Below are 20,001 nucleotides of genomic sequence, written 5' to 3'. Positions count from 1 at the left end.
TTATTCCCTTCCATAGATGCTGTCTGATCTGTTGAGTAGATCTGTGGGCCAGAGGGCATGTAGGTCTTACAAAGGGAATGGTAGGGCACCGAGGAATGCAGTAGAACAAAGGGATTTGGGAATATACAGGTCCATAATTCATTGAAGTGGCATCACAGGTAGATAGAGTTATAAAGAAAGCTTTTGGCACATTGGTCTTCATAAATCAAAGCCCAGTTTTGGTCACCTAACTACAGGAAAGATGTAAATAAGGTTGAAAGAGTACAGAGAAAATTCACAAGCATATTGCGAAGTCTGGAGGACCTGAATTATAAGGAAAGATTGAAAAGGTTAGGACTTTATTCCTTGGAACATAGAGGTATATAAAGTTATGTCTGGTAAATGCAAGCAGGCTTTTTCCACTGTGGTTGAATGGGATGTGGCCAAGTGGATAAGGCGTCAGTCTAGTGATCTGAAGGTCGCTAGTTCGAGCCTTAGCTGAGGCAGCGTGTTGTGTCCTTGAGCAAGGCACTTAATCACACATTGCTCTGCGACGACACCGGTGCCAAGTTGCATGGGTCCTAATACCCTTCCCTTGGACAACATCGGTGGCGTGGAGAGGGGAGACTTGCAGCATGGGCAACTGCAGGTCTTCCATACAAACTTGCCCAGGCCTCAGTCATCATCAAAAATCAATGGACAGCCAAAGAAGATGAATGAGACTACAACTAGAAGTCATGGGTTAAGGGTGAATGGTGAAAAGTTTAAGGGAAGCATGAGGGGAAACTTCACTCAGAGGGTTGTGAGAGTGAGAAATGAGCTGCCAGCACAAGTAGTGCATGTAAGCTTGATTTCAACATTTAAGAGAAGTTTGGATAGGTACATGGATGGTAGGGGTATGGAAGGCTATGGTCTTAGTGCAGAACAATGGAAATAGGCAGTTTAAATGGTTCTGCATGGACTAGATTGGCCAAAAGGCCTGTTTCTGTACTGTACCTTTCTAAGCATTCACGGTGAGAGGGAGTAATTTCAAAAAAGATGTGGGGGCAAGTTTTTATTTTCCACACAGGAAGTGGTGGGTGCCTGGAATGTGCTGCTAAGGGTGGTGCTAGAGCCAGGGTACATTAGGGACTTTAAGAGATGTTTAGATAGGCATATGAATGTGACTGAAATGGAAGGATATGGGCATTGTGCAGGCAGAAGAGATTAGTTTAGTTGGTCATTTGATTACTAATTTAATTGGTTTAGCACAACATTGCGGGCTGAAGTGTCTGTTCCTATGCTGTACTGTTCTGTGTTTTATGAAATTCCATGCTAATTGGTACTTATAATGCAAAAGAACATGGCTTAAAATTTCACTATGTACCAGAGGACTGTTAAATGGAAAGCTTTTAATAAATGCTTGATGAGCTAAAAAAAAAGTTAATGTTCGAAAAGGCAAATTTAATTGTAAAATGATGATGGTGATTGTCCATGTTCTACAGATTAATAAATAATAGTGATTACCTGAGCCTGGGATCCAGTTTCTCCTCTAGCTACTCTCCACATGACAGAACCTGATGTCCTCCCACCGAGTTCTCCTGGCTTAGGAGTCTTTGGCGAAATGAATTCAACAAGTTCAACAATGTACCGTTCCAAAAGCTCCTGTTTCCTCTCTTGTGGAAGGAAGTGTTTTCTCTGCAATTATAAAACAGTGTGAAACCACATTTCAGCTTAACCAGAGAGGTCCATGTACCATTAAGTCATCTAACTCAATTAATTTGTGCCCTTAATTATAAGGTTTACTTTAAATAAAAAATCATTCTATTAAGATTAAATGCTTCCACTTGTGACAGTACCTAATGTAACTGAACACCTCCCCAACAGCAGCAAAATCTAAACACAAGAGAATCTACAGATGCTGGGAATCTTGAGTAACACACACCAAATGCTGGAGGAACTCAACAGGTCTGGCAACAACTATGGAAGAGAATAAACAGTTGACATTTTGGGCTAATATCCTTCATCAGGACTGGAAACAAAGGGGAAAAGAAGCAAGGATAAGAGAAGGCGTACAAGCTGGCAGGTGATAGGTGAGACCAGGTGAGGGGGTTGGGTGGGTGGGTGGGTGAAAAGGGAATTAAGTAAGAAGAATTAAGGGATGGGGGAAGAGGTAAAGGGCTGTAAAAAGAGATCTGATTAGAAAAGACAGTAAAGTATAGAAGAAATGGAATGAGGAGAAGAACCAAAGGGAGGTATGAGCAGGGGAGGAGAAAGGGTGAGAGTGTAACCAGAATGGGGAATGAAAAAGGAGAAGGGGAGTGGGGAATAGAGAAATTACCATAAATTAGAGAAATCAAGGTTTATTCCAACAGGTTGGCTAGACGAAATACGAGGTGTTACTTCTCCAACTGAAGAGTGGCAATATTAGTTTGGAGGATACCCAAATGGAATATGATGTTTCTCCTCCAACTGCTTATGACCAGATCACAGATCATTAAATGCCCAAGGTTTGAAACTTGTTTTGGCTCAGTGAACAACTAAGCTGATTTCACACCTAATAACATTGGTGGTCTCCTCTCTCAAATAGCAGGAGAGAATCTCAGCAAATGTGACTCTGTTCATCCAGTGTTGCAGCGTTAGCCCTTTTCTTGACAACCGCATGGGACAGACCCAGCCACCACACATACATTGAAGTCACTTACTCTATCAATTGTGAGGTACTGTGAAACAGCTTCCTCAAATTCAGCTGCCCACAGATCTTTGTCTCCATCTACACATGCTCTAGAGTACAGAGTCACAAAGCAGCTGGAAGTTGTGGTACATAACTTGTAGTACATATTGGTACTAACAACATAGGTAGGAAAACAGAGGAGGTCCTGGAGTGGGAATATAGGGAGTTATGGAAGATGGCTGAAAAGCAGGACCTCCAGGGTAGTACTCTCTGGATAGCTGTCTGTGCCACATGTCAGTGAGGGTAAGAATAGGATGATTTGGCAGATGTGTGGCTGATCAACTGGTGCAGGGGGCAGGGTTAAGATTTCTAGAACATTGTAATATCTTCTGAGGAAGATATAGCCTGACCTGTACAAAAAGAATGGGTTACATCTGAACCCAAGGGGGACCAATATCCTTGCGAGGTTTGCTAGAGCTGTTGGGGAAGGTTTAAACTAATTTGGCAAGGGGATGGGAACCAGAGTGATAGGGCTGAGCACGGGTCAATTGGTATACAAGTAGATGGAGTGCATAGTGAGATTATGAAAAAGGACAGGCAGGTAATAGGGCAAAATTGCAGTTAGTTAGATGAGTTGAAATGTAACATGGGGCAAAATCAAAAAGTGTGATGAAAACAGGACTGAAGGGGTTATATTTGAAAGCACACAGTTTATGGATTAAGGTAGATGATCTTGTACTGCAGTTAGGAATTGGCAGGCATGACATAGGTATCACTGAGTCGTGACTGAAAGGAGATCATAGTTGGCAGCTTAACATCTAAGAATGCCATTGTATCAAAAGAACAGGCAGGTAGGCAGAGGAGGTGGGGTCTTTCTGGTGGTTAAAAAAAATGAAATCAAATCCAAAGATAGTGACATAGGATCGGAAGGTAAAAGAATACTTGTGGATAGAGTTCAGGAATTGCAAGGGTCAAAAGACCTTGATGGGAGTTACATACAGGCCTCCGAACAGTATCCAAGATGTGGAGTACAAATTACGAGATAAAAAGGCATGTAAGAGGACAATGTTATGATAGTCAGGTAAACTGCATATTGTCAATATTTTCAATAGCGGGAGAATCCAGGACCAGAGGACACAACTTCAGAATACAAAGCCATCCATTTAGAACAGAAATGAGGAGCAATTTCTTAGAGAATGGTGAATCTGTGGAATTCATTGTCATATGGCTGTGAAGGCCAAGTCACTGGGTATATTTAAAGCAGAGATTAATAGGTTCTTCATTAGTAAGCATGTCAAAGGTTATGGGGAGAAGGTAGGAGAATGGGGTTGAGAGGATAAAAAATTAGCCAAGATTGAAATAGCAGCAGTGTCAACGAGCAGGTGGCCTAATTTTGCTCCTATTTCTTATGGTTCAACTGTTCCACATCCCAAAACATGTAGTTTGGTATATTAACATAAAGTGCCATCAGCATGTAGGACGAAAGCTGTAGTTTCTGTGCAGGAGTTGTTGAAAATGTGAGGAGTGTAAGAGGCAAAACTATTGAGTGAATGGGATTGTACTGTGTGCCAGGCCATTATAGTCTCCATCCATGTTGCAAGGAAATATGAAATAATATGGACATTTCATTTCATTGAAATTAATAAACAGTTGACATTTCAGGACAAGACCCTTCCTCAGGACTCATTGATGTAGGTCCTAATGAAGGGTCTCAGCCTGAAATGCCAACTCTTTATTCATTTGCATAGATGCTGTCTGATTTGCTGACTTCCTCCAGCATTTTGTGTGTATGCTTGAGATTTCCAGCTTCTGCAAAATCTCTTGTATTTAGCACAGATATATTTTCACCTTTACACCCCATACAGATATTTTACCTCAGAATTTAATTTATTAATGGTTTCTCGTAACAATCCTTCACTGAGTTGTGTTCTGCGAGTCAGAACTTCTGTGTGCTTGCATGAGTATCTCCAGCTAACATCAACCACCTGAAAGGGTAAGTGGAACATTATGACAAATTTCATTCAACAACTGATCAAAAGCTTTAGTTTTATTTAGGGTATTAAGCAGTAAGGAGATCTGAAGTTTCCATTCTATTTTAAACAGCATGGATGGATGAAGCTCCAAAGTTAGAAGAAAAGTAGTAAAGTAATTGAGAGACAGTAACACAGGAGTTCTGAGCAGTTCAAGATTGAGGTGGGTTGGGAGACGAGGCTAAGGAGGGATTTAAACACACAAAAAAAAACTGAAGATTTCCTATGTTGCTCAATTAGCAGCTGAAGAAAATATGATTAAAGGTGTAAAGAATTTATATGAAAGAAAACCGAATGGAGATACCTGTGTTAGATACAATCATACTTAAAAAGCATTTAGACATGCACTTGCACAGGCAAGGCGGAGCAGGATACAGTCCTAAAGTGGGAAAATAGAATTCATGCAGATGAACAAAAAGATTGGCATGGTGGGCCTCTTCTATGCTGTATGACTATGACCATTACCAGAATCTTAGCTGCATGTGTCATACAAACAATAGTAGCAGCAAAGGAGCCCACAGATTGCTAAAATTGTGTCAAATCTCTGAAAAGAACTCTCATCTAAAATTCAGAAGCATTACTGATACTTGCATGATATAGCACCTCTGCTGATCACTGCCTTTTGCATTGGATCTGTACTTTTTCACTAATGTATTCTGACTATAGTGATCACCAACATCAAGGGCAACTACACTAACTGGCCCCTACTCTATTCAAATCATAAAGAAAAAGCATTAATATTTATGGAAAACCACTAGCTCCAAGCTTCCTTTCAATCCCTGCACTATTGTCACTTAACATGAATCTTGAAATGTTCATTAACACTACTGTGAGAGGGCTTCATCAATACAAAGAACTCTGTCATCTAGGGAAGACCATTAGTAATTCCTAGGTCAACCAAAGGTAGAAAAGAAAGACAGCTTTGGCAGCTTCACTCGCAATGAGAAATATATTAGACAACTGAAAGGTTTTCAAGTTCCTTGTAGTCTTGCAAAGTGAATTTGACAACTTAACTTAAATCAATGACAAACTTAGAAAAAAAACACTTTAAGAGAAAAGGGTTAAAACAACAAAAAATAACTATTCTTTGCAACAAATGTACATTTGGTATTTTATAACATAAAACCTTATTTTTACATAATATATTTAATAAGTACTTATTTACTTCAATTAATACTTATATTTAATTATGATTAATTAAATATTAATCAAATCAATTTATGTTTACATAATAAATTATTCTTACAATTTAATGGAATTCATTGTATGTTTTGATATACTGCACATATGACAAATAAAGCTAATCTTTAATATTAACTAAAATATAATAATTATAACAAAAATTTAATGAAATTAAGACTTCAACAATCTTAATAATTAACAATCTTAATTATTTTAACTATTACACTGGCTACTAACTCTCCAGTACTGTTCTTTAGAATCTGTATTTAATCATGATGCAGAAACATTAACATGATTGTTAACCAAACAGAATGACACAATTGTAAATTTTACCTCATCCTTTGAAAATGCAAAAATGTAAGACAACTTCTTTCCCCATCCAATTTCATAGAGGAGTGGTTTGTCACAAACATTTTCACAGGGATCACAGTGCAACCACCTTTTCTGGGAGACCGAATAAACCTCTGTCCACACATGATCTGTAAAGATAACCAAGCTCAGTTCCCTTAATGCATATATGTCAAACTCAAGGCCCGCGGGCCAAATCCAGCCCGCGGTGGAATTATCTTTGGCCCGCGAGATAATATCTAATTACTATTAAAGCTGGCCCCAGTAATCGAAGCGCCTATGGCGTATGATATGGCTAATGCTGAGTTTATTCAAGTACCAGGTTTTCAGGGTTTTTAGTGTTTATTCGGCAGTCTTCTTCATAAGAAACGGAATTTGTAAAGTGGAACACTTTGTAGTTATAGCAGAGACTGAGACACATGAGAGCAGGCTGAAAAAACGGAGGCAACGAAAGCTGCGTTCGCACGCGTCCGACTGATCCGGCCCGCATGAAGCTGCATTTTGCTCAATCCGGCCCGTGACCTAAAATGAGTTTGACACCCCTGCCTTAATGAAAGCTGGCCTTCTGATTACACCAGCAACAGCTAAATGAACTCCGTAAAAGTACCTGGGCTTAAGTTCTGAAAGCTGATCCTGAATACAAACAACCTGATCTTATTTAATTAAGAGTTAACTACGTCAACCTGTATTATAATTTAAACAAAGTAACTATTAAACAATTGTTTATTAGGATAAGAATTTCTTCATTATAAACACTCAGTGGCCACTTTATTGGGTACACTTGCTCATTAATGCAAATATTTAATCAGCCAATCATGTGCCATTAAAACATGCAGACATGGTCAAGAGGTACAGTTGTTGTTCAGATTAAATAGGGAAAAAATATGATGCAAGTGACTTTGACTGTGGAATGATTGTTGGTGTTAGATGAGTATCTCAGAAATTGCTTATCACCTAGGATTTTCACACACCACAGTCTCTAGAATTTACAGAGAATAGTGTGAAAAAATGAAAGGCATCCAGTGAGCAGCAGCTTTGTGAGGCAGAAATGCCTCGTTAATGAGAGAGGTCAGAGGAGAATGGCCAGACAGGTTCAAGCTGACAGTAAGGCAACAGTAACTCAAATAACCGCGCGTTATAAGAGCAACTCTGAATACCCAACTTGAACCTTGAAGTGAATGGACTACAGCACAGAAGACCATGAACATATACTCAGTGACTACTTTATTAGGTACAGGAGGTATCTGATGTCAGGAAGTACAAGTAAATAGCCTGAAAGGTCAGTAGAATGAGCTCTTAAGTAATAACCAAGTAGATGAATTAACTTTTCAAGTTAAACGGTTTGCCATTCATCAGTTACACAAGAGGTGAAACAACAGCTCCACACACAAAATGCTGGTGGAACACAGCAGGCCAGGCAGCATCTATAGGAAGAAGCGCTGTCGACGTTTCGGGCCGAGACCCTCCATCTCGGTGGCTTTTCTATTGGAATTAGCTACCTCTGAGTTGACATTCACAATGGCAAAGTGGGAAATTAATTTTAACGTGCTCTGCAGCAGAACAATGAAAATAATTATATTGCACAATCAACTACTCCACCAATATCTTGCTTTTGGGGAAGGAACCCTTGGATCTGGCGAGACTGATCCAGAGGTTTTTCAGAAATCATGAATGAGGCAGAAAACTTGCTGATTACAGATGTTTTATTAAATGATGCATGGACAAACAAAAATAAGTTGTGGCCATCTCATACTCAAGACTAGAGATGACATTCTAGTGATAACAGTTATCCTACTAAACAGCCAGATTCAAGTGGAAGACAACTGCTACAGAAAAACTGAGAAACTTCTAGAAAATACTGAACTATTACATGCGTATGTGATTACATAAACATTATAAGCAAGCATAGGTAAATTAAATTACAAGAAAAATACAAGAAAAAAATAACAATCCTACATTCTAATCCAACACAACAGATTTTTTACCCCCCCACTTTCTAACTATATGCCACAGTTTTGTACCACATAGTTGACTATGCTCCTAGACCATCAGCCATAACCAACAAATGCTTATTTCCCCCGCCCCCCATATCCCAACTTCCAAAAGAACCTTGGATTAAAAGCATCAGAATTCAACAGTAACAAAAGTTATTACCTGTTGTACACCAGACAAATCTTGCTTCAAATCCCAGGGCTCTACAGCAAAGTGTGAAGCAGTTGGCCCATTCTCCACACCGCCCTCTTCTGGTTTCCAGTAATTTTTCTGGATGGTTATACCTGCATAGTTCACAGAATGAACATCAATTTCAGTACACTGCCAAATGGATGTAAAGAAAGATACAAAAGGTAAGCTACTTTGCAATTTCCATTCCATACAGACAGACCAGAAGCAATGGGTATGCAAAAGCAGCACAGGTTGACTATGTAATTATTCAGCTATTACTTCAAGAAATTGCTTATATAGTGGTGCTAGAAAGTTTGTGAACCCTGCTGAATTTTACTTCTGCATAAATATACCTTAATAAACGTGCAATATTGAATCATTTTCCTCAATAAATTAACAAGTATATTTTTGTGTTATTTATTTAATTGGGCTCTCTTTATCTAGTTTAAGGATTTAGTTGAAGATCTGATAACATTTAGGTCATATTTATGCAGAAATAGGGAAAATTCTACAAGGTTCACAAACTTTCTAGCAGCACTGTAAACGGGCATCAGGGCACGTTAGTGTGACAGTATTACAGCTCGGGGCATTCTGGAGTTCCAAGTTCAAAACTGGTGCTGCCTTAAGCAAGTTCGTATGCTTCTTCCTATGTGCACAATGGTTTCCTCCGTGTGCTCTGGTTTCCTCACACAGTCCAAAGATGTACTGAAATTGACCTATGATTAGGCTAAGGTTAAATCAGTGGGTTGCTGGGTGCCATAGCTCAAAGGGCTAGAAAGGCCTCTTCCATGCAGTATCTCTAATCAATCAATCAATAAATAAATAAATCTGCCCAACATTTTGTCAAAATTAGACAATTTTGCCCTGAACCTCTATTCACAGACAGAAAATAGAATTGACTCTTTTTTTCCCAGTTGTCAGTTTCTTCAACAATGAACTTATCCACCCCAGTCAAAGTATCCTCCCTCTACCCTAAACCTTAAGTTGTGATCCTACCACTTAGGCATGCCATATATTCCTTCTGATCATTACTGATGATTGCGACTTCACACTTCTGGGTCCCAAGTTCTACAATTCATTGCTAGTAGCAAGCTATCTTCTTTTTGGTTCCTTGTTAAAACCTGCATCATGACCAAGATTTTAGCAGTAGTCTCTCCAGCATCGAGGTCATTGTCAGAAGGTGGCATCCATCATTAAGGACCCCCATCACCCAGGACGTGCCCTCTTCTTATTACTGTCATCAGGGGGAGGTACAGGAGCCTGAAGACACACACACACAACTTTTTAGGAACAGCTTCTTTCCCCTCTTTGTTGTATTAAATTTTGTAACATACTGGATGAATGTCTGAACAGTTTAAAATGACAGTTTAACTCTTTGTGAGCTCACTAAGGAATTCATGAGAATAATTTACATTCATTCACAAATTAAGAAATCACAGTATATAATATGAGAAGAGTAGGCACAAAAAACAGTAACAAACACTGCAGGTTTGTTAATGTTAATTGTTTACTGATAGCAATTGAATTCTTTTTCAATGTCTGTTAAATTGACTTGATGGATTATTTTTCTTTGGATTCAAGCTTATCACTTATTAGCAATTTTAATTACTAATCCCTCTTCCTATCTTTTCTTTCAGTTAGTCCTGACAAAGGGTTTCGGCCCGAAATGTCAACAGCGCTTCTTCCTATAGATGCTGTCTGGCCTGCTGCATTCCTCCAGCATTTTGCGTGTGTTGCTTGAATTTGCATCTGCAGATTTCCTTATGTTTGCGTTAGTAATTTTAATGTTCTTTTGTAACTAAAGGAATGTTAAATCCAAAACTTTAGCAGACTGATGGATAAGGAGTGACCATTCGAGTGTCTAAATGATTTATAAGGATATGCTGAACATTGTGTTAATGAACACGTGTTGTTTGAATGAAAGAAACCAGCTGAGTTAATGGCATGAGAACAACAAACCAAAGAGCTTGTCTGTATCTGTGTGTCTCTCTACACTTGTGAAACTCATATTTATTGGGGTACCTTTCTCTTAGTTCCTTGGAATTTGCCTAGTAGACTGAGGAATCATGATTGGTGCCTAGAACCAGGGTGATTTCATGAGTGAGTTGAAATTCAGAGTTCCCCAACAACAGCAACAATCAAGTGCTGACTGAGAATCATTAGCCCAGAAATCTTTGTGACTTACTTTGTGCTTTCTATTTTCATTATAATAAATTAGGGTTAAGACAAGACACCTTATTCTGGTACATCATCTTATTACTACAATCAAATAGTAATCAACTCAGCCCATTAAACACTCCAACAACAGATTTCTGAAAGGACAATGAACCCATGTACACCACCTCACTATTTTTCTGCTCTTTTTTTGCACTACTAAATTAAATTTTTTATACAGTATATATTTTTTAACCTTAGCAGAAAGGCTTTAGATGCTTATAATATAATTCAAGAAGTTGTACTGCTTTAGTATCTATAAAGTATTTGTTTCTGAGGAAAAGATGCACAGTCTTTTAAAAATAAAACAGCTATTATTGTTTTACTTCTAAGGAATTCATGAGAATAATTTACATTCATTCACAAATTAAGAAATCACGGTATATAATATGAGAAGAGTAGACACATAAAAACAGTTAACCTAAGATATCAGTATCCCTCTGTAGGTAAAGGAATAATGTGTAAACTTCAAATGGAAACCAGATGTAAACTAGTCGTTTAAGAAACAAATTAATGTTTAAGAATTAATAAGAAATGTACTCCTGCTGAAAACTTGAGTGGCTGGAAATGAGTTTTAAGAAACTTTAGGCTAGTTTGAACATCAAATACTCAACTGTAACAGTATATCAGTATTGGTTTATTATTGTCACATGCACCAAGATAGTGTCTTGCACACTCTTTATACATATCAAATAGTTATACAGTGTATTGAACTAGAATAATGTAAAATAACAATGCAGAATAATGTGTAAAAGCTACTGAAAAAGTGCTATGCAGATAAATGATAAAATGCAAGATCATAACAAGGTAGATAGTGACACCAAGGCTCCAGCTTATTATACGATAGGTCAGTTCAAGTGTCCGATAACAGTGGAATAGAAGCTGTCCTTGAGCCTGGTGGTACATGCATTCAGGCTTTTCTTTCTTCTGCAACACACACAAAATGCTGGAGGAACTCAGCAGGTCAGGCAGCATCCATGGAAATGAATAAACATTTGACATTTCAGGATTTGATGGGCAAGTGAGAAGAGAGAATGTCCAGGGTGGGTTGGGTCTTTGGTTATGCTGTCTGCTTTACTGAAGCAGTGAGAAGTATATACAAAGTACATAGAGGGGAAGCTTGTTCCTAACATGCTGAGCTGTGCTCTCTGCATTCTGTTATTGCTTTTCTCTCTGTACTATCTCTATGTACTTATGCTTAGAATGATTTGACCAGAAGGAATATAAAACAAAGTTTTTCCACTGTAACTTGGTACATGACAATAATACATCAATTACAATATCATAATTTTTATAATCCTCAAGCCAAAGAAAAGAGAATTATGTATGACAATTGTTTTAATGCAAGTGGTCATATTGCATAAGAGCACTGTATGTCATGGTCCTACGTACCTTGGAAATCGATTGCTGGTGTGACATTTACGACAAAGATGATTTTCAACTCTTCCAGCACCCCATCTTTGATCTTCATTGGATGATGGAAGTGAACCAGATGATTCAGTTCTTCCTCCACACGTGCTACAGGGAAGACAGTCTACCCACTGGAAAAAATCTTCTTTAAACCACCGTAGGAGCTCCAACAACAAGAAGTCTTCCTGGTTTACTGTTGTCCCTTTTGGAGGAAAAGAAAGAACTTGCATTCATGACCTCAAGATGCACAAGTATTACTACAGATGTTCAGTACGAGGGACAGCATTCTAACTTGTAGCTTTACTGTCTGGTATAGCACAGAATCAGTAAAAGCTGCAAAATGTTGTAAACTCAGCCTGTTCCATCATGGGCACTAGCCTCACCTCATCAGCATCCAGGACACCTTCAAAAGGTGGCATCCATAATTAAGGACCCCCTATCACCCAGGACATGCCCTCTTCTCATTGCTACCACCAAGGAGATGGTACAAGAGCTTAAAGAGGTAAACCCAATGTTTAAGGAACAGTTTCGATCCCTCCACCATCAAGACTTCTAAAATAACAATGAACCCATGGGTACCTCTTCAGTATTTTCCCACTTTTTATACTACTTACTTTTATTATTATGTATTGCAATGTAGTGCTACTGCAAAGCAACAATTTCACGACATATACTAGTGATATTAAACCTGATTCTGATTCTGGGTTGAGGGTAAAAGATGAAATGCTTAAGGGAAACATGAGTGGGAATGTCTTCACTCAGACTGTGTTGCGAGCGTGAAATGAGCTGCACAGAAGTGGTGGGTGCAGGTTTGATTTCAAAATTTAAGTGAAGTTTGGATAGTACGTGGATGGGAGGGGTACGGAGGGTTATGGTCCAGATGCCAGTTGATGATACTAGGCACAATAATATTTTGCTATGAATTAGATGGGCCAAAGGAGTCTGTTTCTGTGCTGTAGAATGCTATGACTGAAGCACCTAAACTTGAGTTGGCAAGATCCAATTTTGTAGAAGCAGGTATTCTAATCCTTCCTTGTAGCCCAAGGGATGCACAGTATGGTGGATCTGCCTCTGCAACAGATCCCAGTTACAAGTGACATTCCCTTGCAATTTACTCCTTACTTAACATTTTGAAAAATCATGGGCCCAGATTCATGACTTTGCAATCCAACCTGCAGTATGGCAGCAGAAGAAAACAACAGAGGCATAAATAGATCATCTGATCCTCTTGAACTTGTCCTGTCATCGAGACCAGGACTGATCTCAACTTGGACTGTCACTCAGAATCCTCATTTTTCCTCATTGGAAACACCCATCTCAGATTTAAATGACAGCCTCTATAGTTCTTTGAGGTTGAGAGTAGTGGTCTGGACTTGCCTCTACTTGACTACTCATGATTTACCAATCTTCTTGACTCCATGCTTTTTTTTTCTCTTCAGGGCATTCAAAACATTTAAAATGACAAAGGAAACATTAATTGTGAGTGTGTGTGAGTCTCTCTCTCCCTCCCTCCCCCCCAACACAGGGGCTGACCACTTCCAGCATCTTCTGTTTTTATTTCAGATTTCCCACATGCATTTTTTGGTACTTGGGTTCCATTTCTTAATCAATCAAATTTATATCTTTAAACAAATGTCATACCTGGATCCAGTTTTGTAGCACTTAATAACTTCTCATTAGCTCTTTTTCTCAGTTCTTGGACAGGAATACAGGCCAAGGCTTTTTGCTGAAGTCTGGGATCCTCATACATCAAGACCTCCTGAAAGTGCGTTTTTAAAGTTGCCAAAAGATTCCTCACAGAATTCTTAGAAATCAAAACAAAAATTTGAGAACATTTATGATGCTGCAAATCAATTCAAAAACACAAATTCTATAAAACTTTGCAGGTTCTCAAGTGAATTTTAGAGCAATTAACATTCACATCATAAAACTAATATATAGTAACTATATAATAATTATATAATATATTAAATAATAAAATAACTAATATATAAAAACTTAAAAGATATTACTAAAACTATGAATATTTGAAGTACTAATTAAAGTGTTTTAAAATGTTCAATTGGCCCCAGTACCCCACCCCAAATTTTTTTTGCGGAAGACAGACTTTTAGGTTTACACTGCCCTTTGTATGATCCACTTCATGACACCACTTGACTTTCCAACCACCAATTATGCTATTATTTTCCTACCCCACTATGCTATTTACTCACAAAACAAGTAAGGGAGCTCTCAGCAAGTCAAGGCACTGGAGAAATATTTAACAGAAGGCAGACAGTTGCAAACCTCAAATAAAACTTCCTATAAAGACCAGATGATCTGTGTATTGCTTTTACACTCTTTTAACCATAATGGGACACTCTCAGTTATCAGTTCTTGGATGAATAAAAAACACCAATATTTGAACTCACTTACTATGCATGGATTGTAGACAGGAACATAAAATCACAATAGAAACTGAAACAGCCTGTTTTTAAAAAGTTGAATTTTAAAAATTGCAAACTCCAAAAAAAAAACAGGAAATCATAAACTCAAAAGATTCTGCAAATGGTGGAAATCCAAAGCAACACACACAAAATGCTAGAGGATCTCAGCAGGTCAGGTAGCACCTACGGACACCAATCAACAGCTGATGCTTCGGACTAAGACCTAATAAAGGGTTTCTGCCCAAAACGTCTACTAATTATTCCTGCAAGTAGACTGTTTTAATGTTTCTAACTATACTAAGATCAAATCAGATCAGAAATTTATGCCACCAAAGGGTAAAAGACAATGTAATCTGTGAAGGCATAGGGAATCATTAATATTACCTTCCACATGCGCTTAATTATGCAAACTTCTTCTCCAAAAGTTGCTGTCAAATGTACAGGGTGATGATAACTAATACCAACAGTTTCACTGAGTCTAAACTACAAAATACATGGCATCTAGACTATACTTTTGTAACAAACAACTAACACACAAGACAGAGGAACAGAATTAGGCCATTCAACCCATCGAGGCTACTCTGATTTATTGTTGATATACTTTCCTACAACCCCATTCTCCTGTGTTCTCCCCATGACCTTTGATACCTTTACTAATCAAGAACATTATCAACCTCTGCTTTAAATAACACACCACATTCACCGTACCTCATCAGCTGTTTTCCTCAGAGAATTACCCTGTCACATTCTTGCCTAGTCCACTTCTAGATGCCCAGGCCACCCAAGGGAACACTGTTTCCAAGACCAATCACTTACCCCATTAAAATCTGATTAAAACATCTTACATGGTAACTGGCCCAAATACCTGAATTGGAGGTTGCCTAGGTGTTCTATTGGAAAATGGCAATGCACGGAAGGAGATTCCAGGCACACTTGGCTGAGCAGAAGTTGAAACCGGTGTTGATACTGGGTCTGGTTTCTTAGCAGCTGTTCTTCGACTCCTTTCAGCAGCAATTAGATCTCTCACTCTTTGCAGCTTTTGTACTGAACCATTTTTAGGAAATACAAGATGTGTTTCCTCCTGTGGATTTCAAATCAATGAAACTTTTAGTACAATTCTAATAGTCATATATGAAGGGATCACTTGTAGATCACAATTAATGCATCCTCACATCAATCATTACTCCCAGATTTCGTGCAGTATACGAAAACTAGAGCAAATGGTCAGGTCATTGGCTGCAGTCATTAGTAGGGGGAAGGGGAGAAATACAAGCTGGCAGGTGATAGTGAGGATAGGAAATAGGATTAAAAGATTTGCAAAACATGCCTTGATTTACATAGACAATGACAGTTGCCTAGAATATGTTGCCAGTGGAAGCAGATAGGTTTGGAATATTTAAGAGGATTTTAGACAGGCACATACAGAAGCCAGGAATGGAGAGATCTGACCATCTGACCATATAGACTATGTGCAAGTAGGTTCATTTGTTTAAACTTGATTGACCCACTATGTTTGAACCAGAGGACTCGGTCCTGTGTTGTACTGTTCTACATTCTATGAGAACAAACTACTCATTATAATCCAGATATGGCCCAACAACACCTCATACAAATGTAGCATACTGTACTAGTATAGTATTTTGGTATTCAATTCCCAAGTAATAAACAATAAAATTCCATTAGCTCCTCTAATTCTGCACTCAAAGGAGGGTGCATCTACAGAGGGTAGAACTCTCTTATAAGAAAGATGCAATCACTCTCTATGGGCTTATACTAGACTCCCCTAATAGCAATTTGGACATCAATGAACAGATATGCAATCAGATTAAGGAAAAGTGAAAGAACAACAGTGCTGTAGTGGGTGACCTCAACTTCTCTAATATGACAGTACCTTCATACTAGCTTTCTATGAGTCAACACCAAAACACCAAAATCCCTCTGCATTTTATTATTTTTCCTGTTAACATGGACAATCATTTATTTTCCCGCATTATATTCCATTTGTTAGGTCATTAAGACGGTGCAGGTAGCAAACTAACTATAAATTACTGTATTAATCACACCTTTTCTTAGATACGATCACTTCATTATAATAGTCTATAACTTCCCTTTTAGAGTTGAGCCTTTGAAGTGCCTGTACGACCTGGCATTTTTGCAAAGTGAACTGAAGACTCGAAGGTGCAGGACGGTTGTGGCATGGCACGCACAGGGCAAATCGAGGTGACAGGATCCAGGCCCAAAAGAGGGGAATGAGCCGATGTTTGGTCATTGCTGGAGTGCATTTCGAGGAGATTCAATATGGCAAAGTCAAAGCAGCAGAAACAAAGGTTGTGGCCAGTATCAGCGAGGGACAGACTGGTACAGCACACTGCCCTGTGAGGGTTACTCGTCTCTGGTTCGACTCACTGCCCTGTGAGGGTTACTCATCTCTGGTTCACTCACTGCCCTGTGAGGTTTACTCGTCTCTGGTTGACTCACTGCTCTGTGAGGGTTACTCGTCTCTGGTTCAGCTCACTGCCCTGTGAGGGTTACTCATCTCTGGTTCACTCACTGCCCTGTGAGGTTTACTCGTCTCTGGTTGACTCACTGCTCTGTGAGGGTTACTCGTCTCTGGTTCAGCTCACTGCCCTGTGAGGTTTACTCGTCTCTGGTTCACTCACTGCCCTGTGAGGTTTACTCGTCTCTGGTTGACTCACTGCTCTGTGAGGTTCACTCGTCTCTGGTTGACTCACTGCCCTGTGAGGGTTACTCGTCTCTGGTTCAGCTCACTGCCCTGTGAGGTTTACTCGTCTCTGGTTGACTCACTGCCCTGTGAGGGTTACTCGTCTCTGGTTGACTCACTGCCCTGTGAGGGTTACTCGTCTCTGGTTGACTCACTGCCCTGTGAGGGTTACTCGTCTCTGGTTGACTCACTGCCCTGTGAGGGTTACTCGTCTCTGGTTGACTCACTGCCCTGTGAGGGATACTCGTCTCTGGTTGACTCACTGCCCTGTGAGGGTTACTCGTCTCTGGTTCAGCTCACTGCCCTGTGAGGTTTACTCGTCTCTGGTTGACTCACTGCTCTGTGAGGGTTACTCGTCTCTGGTTGACTCACTGCCCTGTGAGGGTTACTCGTCTCTGGTTGACTCACTGCCCTGTGAGGGTTACTCGTCTCTGGTTGACTCACTGCCCTGTGAGGGTTACTCGTCTCTGGTTGACTCACTGCCCTGTGAGGGTTACTCGTCTCTGGTTGACTCACTGCTCTGTGAGGGTTACTCGTCTCTGGTTGACTCACTGCCCTGTGAGGGTTACTCGTCTCTGGTTGACTCACTGCTCTGTGAGGGTTACTCGTCTCTGGTTGACTCACTGCCCTGTGAGGGTTACTCGTCTCTGGTTGACTCACTGCTCTGTGAGGTTCACTCGTCTCTGGTTCAGCTCACTGCCCTGTGAGGTTCACTCGTCTCTGGTTGACTCACTGCCCTGTGAGGGTTACTCGTCTCTGGTTGACTCACTGCCCTGTGAGGTTTACTCATCTCTGGTTGACTCACTGCCCTGTGAGGGTTACTCGTCTCTGGTTGACTCACTGCCCTGTGAGGGTTACTCGTCTCTGGTTGACTCACTGCCCTGTGAGGGTTACTCGTCTCTGGTTGACTCACTGCCCTGTGAGGGTTACTCGTCTCTGGTTGACTCACTGCCCTGTGAGGGATACTCGTCTCTGGTTGACTCACTGCCCTGTGAGGTTCACTCGTCTCTGGTTGACTCACTGCTCTGTGAGGTTCACTCGTCTCTGGTTGACTCACTGCTCTGTGAGGGTTACTCGTCACTGGTTGACTCACTGCCCTGTGAGGTTTACTCGTCTCTGGTTGACTCACTGCTCTGTGAGGGTTACTCGTCTCTGGTTCAGCTCACTGCCCTGTGAGGGTTACTCGTCTCTGGTTCAGCTCACTGCCCTGTGAGGTTTACTCGTCTCTGGTTGACTCACTGCCCTGTGAGGGTTACTCGTCTCTGGTTGACTCACTGCTCTGTGAGGTTTACTCGTCTCTGGTTGACTCACTGCCCTGTGAGGTTCACTCGTCTCTGGTTGACTCACTGCCCTGTGAGGTTCACTCGTCTCTGGTTGACTCACTGCCCTGTGAGGTTTACTCATCTCTGGTTCAGCTCACTGCCCTGTGAGGGTTACTCGTCTCTGGTTCGACTCACTGCCCTGTGAGGGTTACTCGTCTCTGGTTCGACTCACTGCCCTGTGAGGGTTACTCGTCTCTGGTTCGACTCACTGCCCTGTGAGGGTTACTCGTCTCTGGTTGACTCACTGCCCTGTGAGGGTTACTCGTCTCTGGTTGACTCACTGCCCTGTGAGGGTTACTCGTCTCTGGTTTGACTCACTGCCCTGTGAGGGTTACTCGTCTCTGGTTCCGCTCACTGCCCTGTGAGGGTTACTCGTCTCTGGTTCAGCTCACTGCCCTGTGAGGGTTACTCGTCTCTGGTTGACTCACTGCCCTGTGAGGGTTACTCGTCTCTGGTTGACTCACTGCCCTGTGAGGGTTACTCGTCTCTGTTTCGACTCACTGCCCTGTGAGGGTTACTCGTCTCTGGTTCGACTCACTGCCCTGTGAGGGTTACTCGTCTCTGGTTCGACTCACTGCCCTGTGAGGGTTACTCGTCTCTGGTTGACTCACTGCCCTGTGAGGGTTACTCGTCTCTGGTTCAGCTCACTGCCCTGTGAGGTTCACTCGTCTCTGGTTGACTCACTGCCCTGTGAGGTTTACTCGTCTCTGGTTGACTCACTGCCCTGTGAGGTTCACTCGTCTCTGGTTGACTCACTGCCCTGTGAGGGTTACTCGTCTCTGGTTCAGCTCACTGCCCTGTGAGGTTCACTCGTCTCTGGTTCAGCTCACTGCCCTGTGAGGTTTACTCGTCTCTGGTTGACTCACTGCCCTGTGAGGTTCACTCGTCTCTGGTTCAGCTCACTGCCCTGTGAGGTTTACTCGTCTCTGGTTGACTCACTGCCCTGTGAGGGTTACTCGTCTCTGGTTGACTCACTGCCCTGTGAGGTTCACTCGTCTCTGGTTGACTCACTGCCCTGTGAGGGTTACTCGTCTCTGGTTGACTCACTGCCCTGTGAGGTTTACTCGTCTCTGGTTGACTCACTGCCCTGTGAGGGTTACTCGTCTCTGGTTGACTCACTGCCCTGTGAGGGTTACTCGTCTCTGGTTGACTCACTGCCCTGTGAGGGTTACTCGTCTCTGGTTGACTCACTGCCCTGTGAGGGTTACTCGTCTCTGGTTGACTCACTGCCCTGTGAGGTTTACTCGTCTCTGGTTGACTCACTGCTCTGTGAGGTTCACTCGTCTCTGGTTGACTCACTGCCCTGTGAGGGTTACTCGTCTCTGGTTGACTCACTGCCCTGTGAGGTTTACTCGTCTCTGGTTCAGCTCACTGCCCTGTGAGGGTTACTCGTCTCTGGTTGACTCACTGCCCTGTGAGGGTTACTCGTCTCTGGTTGACTCACTGCCCTGTGAGGTTTACTCGTCTCTGGTTCAGCTCACTGCCCTGTGAGGGTTACTCGTCTCTGGTTCAGCTCACTGCCCTGTGAGGGTTACTCGTCTCTGGTTGACTC

General features: G+C 41.2%; 1 protein-coding gene across 1 annotated transcript in view; it reads right to left on the bottom strand.

Annotated features, from left to right (window-relative positions):
- Positions 1-20,001, bottom strand: part of ngly1 (N-glycanase 1) — a 35,105-nt gene that overhangs the window by 6,763 nt on the left and 8,341 nt on the right. Inside the window, exons 3-9 of the mRNA XM_073024530.1 lie at positions 15,271-15,486; positions 13,621-13,783; positions 11,962-12,181; positions 8,347-8,468; positions 6,178-6,323; positions 4,507-4,617; positions 1,486-1,656 (exon numbers count right to left, since the gene is read on the bottom strand). Of these exons, the coding sequence (XP_072880631.1) occupies positions 1,486-1,656; positions 4,507-4,617; positions 6,178-6,323; positions 8,347-8,468; positions 11,962-12,181; positions 13,621-13,783; positions 15,271-15,486 (1,149 nt within the window). The remainder of the gene's footprint in view (positions 1-1,485; positions 1,657-4,506; positions 4,618-6,177; positions 6,324-8,346; positions 8,469-11,961; positions 12,182-13,620; positions 13,784-15,270; positions 15,487-20,001) is intronic.

This window comes from Hemitrygon akajei, chromosome 20, assembly GCF_048418815.1.
Source record: "Hemitrygon akajei chromosome 20, sHemAka1.3, whole genome shotgun sequence".
Lineage (NCBI taxonomy): Eukaryota > Metazoa > Chordata > Chondrichthyes > Myliobatiformes > Dasyatidae > Hemitrygon > Hemitrygon akajei.
This window is presented reverse-complemented; position numbering and strand designations above follow the sequence as displayed.